The sequence below is a fragment of the Saccostrea cucullata genome, unplaced genomic scaffold, assembly GCF_032062105.1.
Source record: "Saccostrea cucullata isolate Sc308-1 unplaced genomic scaffold, CSIRO_AGI_Scuc_v1 ctg13197, whole genome shotgun sequence".
Classification (NCBI taxonomy): domain Eukaryota; kingdom Metazoa; phylum Mollusca; class Bivalvia; order Ostreida; family Ostreidae; genus Saccostrea; species Saccostrea cuccullata.
In genome coordinates this window covers 10,165-12,426 of record NW_026922242.1, presented here as the reverse complement: position 1 = coordinate 12,426, position 2,262 = coordinate 10,165, and the positions used below count along the sequence as shown (strand labels likewise).

Here is a 2,262-nt window from a genome sequence, read left to right as displayed (position 1 = left end):
GGGGGGGGGGGGGGGGGGGGGGTGTAGTGGTGACTTCTAATGCCTCAAATCTTTCGCTTTTCATACCCATTTCACATATTCGCGTTTACCAGAGGGGGGTCAGCGTTTTCCAGGGGGGGTCCATGGTAACTTTTTTTCTTGTTTTACTCTATACATTTTTTAACCTGGTAAATTCCAGGGGGGGTCCTGACCCCCCCGACCCCCCCTCTAGATCCGCGCATGTATATAATTATTTCACGGTATCACTGCCATATCTAAAGCATGGCGCCATTGTGGCCCTTCAGGCCTTTGATTTTGCTCTATGATTCTTCCCTCCAATCAAACCTTTAATTATTTGGGGAATATGTTTTACTAGAAGGGGGAAGAGGGGGAGCTGGTAACTTCATTGTATTAGGCTTTGCCCTGTTAAATGGATTCCCTTCAGGTTTTGAAGGTGACACATTTAATGACACTTTGTTTTCATTCACTGATTCCTGTAGTGCTGGTTCGGGGTATGTCTCACATAATTTATTCTCACTGATAGTCTTTATAAAGACTTTACTGCACAATCACTGGCATTTGGCATTCTCATCATTTCCCATCAGTTATCCAGGGAGTGGTGGAAATTGCATGCCCTTGTATTCCGTTTGATGGTTGGGGAGGCAAACTCCACACATTTGGTGGTTGGGAAGGCAAACTCCACACACTTGGTGGTTGGGAAGGCAAACTCCACACATTTGGTGGTTGAGAAGGCAAACTCCACACATTTGGTTGTTGGGAAGGCAAACTCCACACATTAGAACTGTTATTTGCTGTATTTTCAGGTTTTGACTCCTGATGCTTTTGTAAACTGGTAGCTTTTTTCAACAAATCCACTTCTTTCTGCAAATTGGCATGTATACTTCTCTCTGACTTTAGCACTTGCAGATGTCCAATACTTTCTTCAGCAAGAATCTTATTTATGATTGATTTTTCCTCCCAAATATAGTCTACAATACTTTGATTTTCAGTTTGTTTGCGAAGTTGATCTAAATGGTTGAACACTTCTGACTTTATTCTCTCTACTGTCAGAAACAATGGTCTTTTACTACCATTGGAAGCTGTAAAACTGAGTATCTTTTCGGATCTTGCAAGAGCCTTTGAAAATTCCACTAGAAAATTGCCTCTGTATTTGATAAAAGACTTTTTTCATTGTCGTGCACTATTTGAAAGTCTTTAATGAAAGTGTTTTTCAGTGTTTCTAACTTCCGTTTTGCTTCTTCAACATGAGCCACAACTGTTCCTACAATTTGTGCGTGTTTATGTTCAAGTTGTTTGAAGTTGTTCTTTGTTTTGTTGATTTCTGTATCTGCCTTTGCTTTAATTGAAGCTAGTGCTGAATTAATATTCGCTGGATGTATATTTTCTCCCATTTTTTCGACAACTTCTTCAAGCGATTTTACTTCATCGCATTTTCTATGTAATGTTGCAAAACAGACGCTACAACAAAGAGTTTCATGGTCAAAGCAGTACACTTCTAGGACTTTGTTTTTATGAATCATGCACGGCTCCTCCACAATTAATTCCTTTGTCATAACCTCTTGTGGATATTTTGAAATATCCGTAACTATGTGACTTTCATAATGACGAATTCTTCTATGATGGTATGTCAGACAACTTTCACACAAACTGTCCATGCAGTCTCTACAGTAAAACTTGGCATTCCTTTTTTCACTAGCACGTTTGCATGGTTCACATAAAACATCTTGAGAATTCGATTTCTCTGAAGCATCTTGAAGTGATAATAGAAGATGATTTAGCGGTAATTTACAGGCCCATTCCTCAGAAGTAATGTTTGCTTCCGGAGTTGAGACTTCAAGTCGACATACAGGACATAGAAAACTGGACTTCTTCTTAAACTTTTCGATAAATGTCTGTATACACAACGTACAAAATGTATGAAGACATGGAAGATACTTTGGAATTGATAACTTTTCTAAACAAATTGGACAATCAAAAACAGTCACTGTGTCAATGGGCGTAGCCATTACGTCAAAAATGTGTTAGGCCTTTTAGCTAGATTCCCTCCAGTAGCGAATTATTTATAAGTTTATCACTTATACCTCTTTATAAATATTGAGCCCAATGTTAAAGGTACATCCGGTTTCTTTAAAGGGGCCTGGACACAGTTTTAACTGATTTTTTAAAAATTAATTTTAATGTTTACAATTCCTACCTAAGGCATCATCTATATATATTGATTAGCAAAAATATGAACATCATTTGTTGATTAACAAACAAAAT

General features: G+C 38.2%; 1 protein-coding gene across 1 annotated transcript; it reads right to left on the bottom strand.

Moving 5' to 3' along the window:
• Positions 1 to 326: 326 nt before the first annotated feature.
• On the bottom strand, positions 327 to 2,015 carry LOC134261451 (E3 ubiquitin-protein ligase TRIM56-like). Its single transcript, XM_062743892.1, has 3 exons — positions 1,143 to 2,015; positions 614 to 766; positions 327 to 524 (listed from the first exon to the last, which is right to left on the bottom strand). The coding sequence occupies exons 1-3, from the start codon at positions 2,004 to 2,006 to the stop codon at positions 327 to 329; spliced, it is 1,215 nt and encodes a 404-aa protein (XP_062599876.1). The 5' UTR covers positions 2,007 to 2,015.
• Between the last annotated feature and the right edge of the window lie 247 nt (positions 2,016 to 2,262).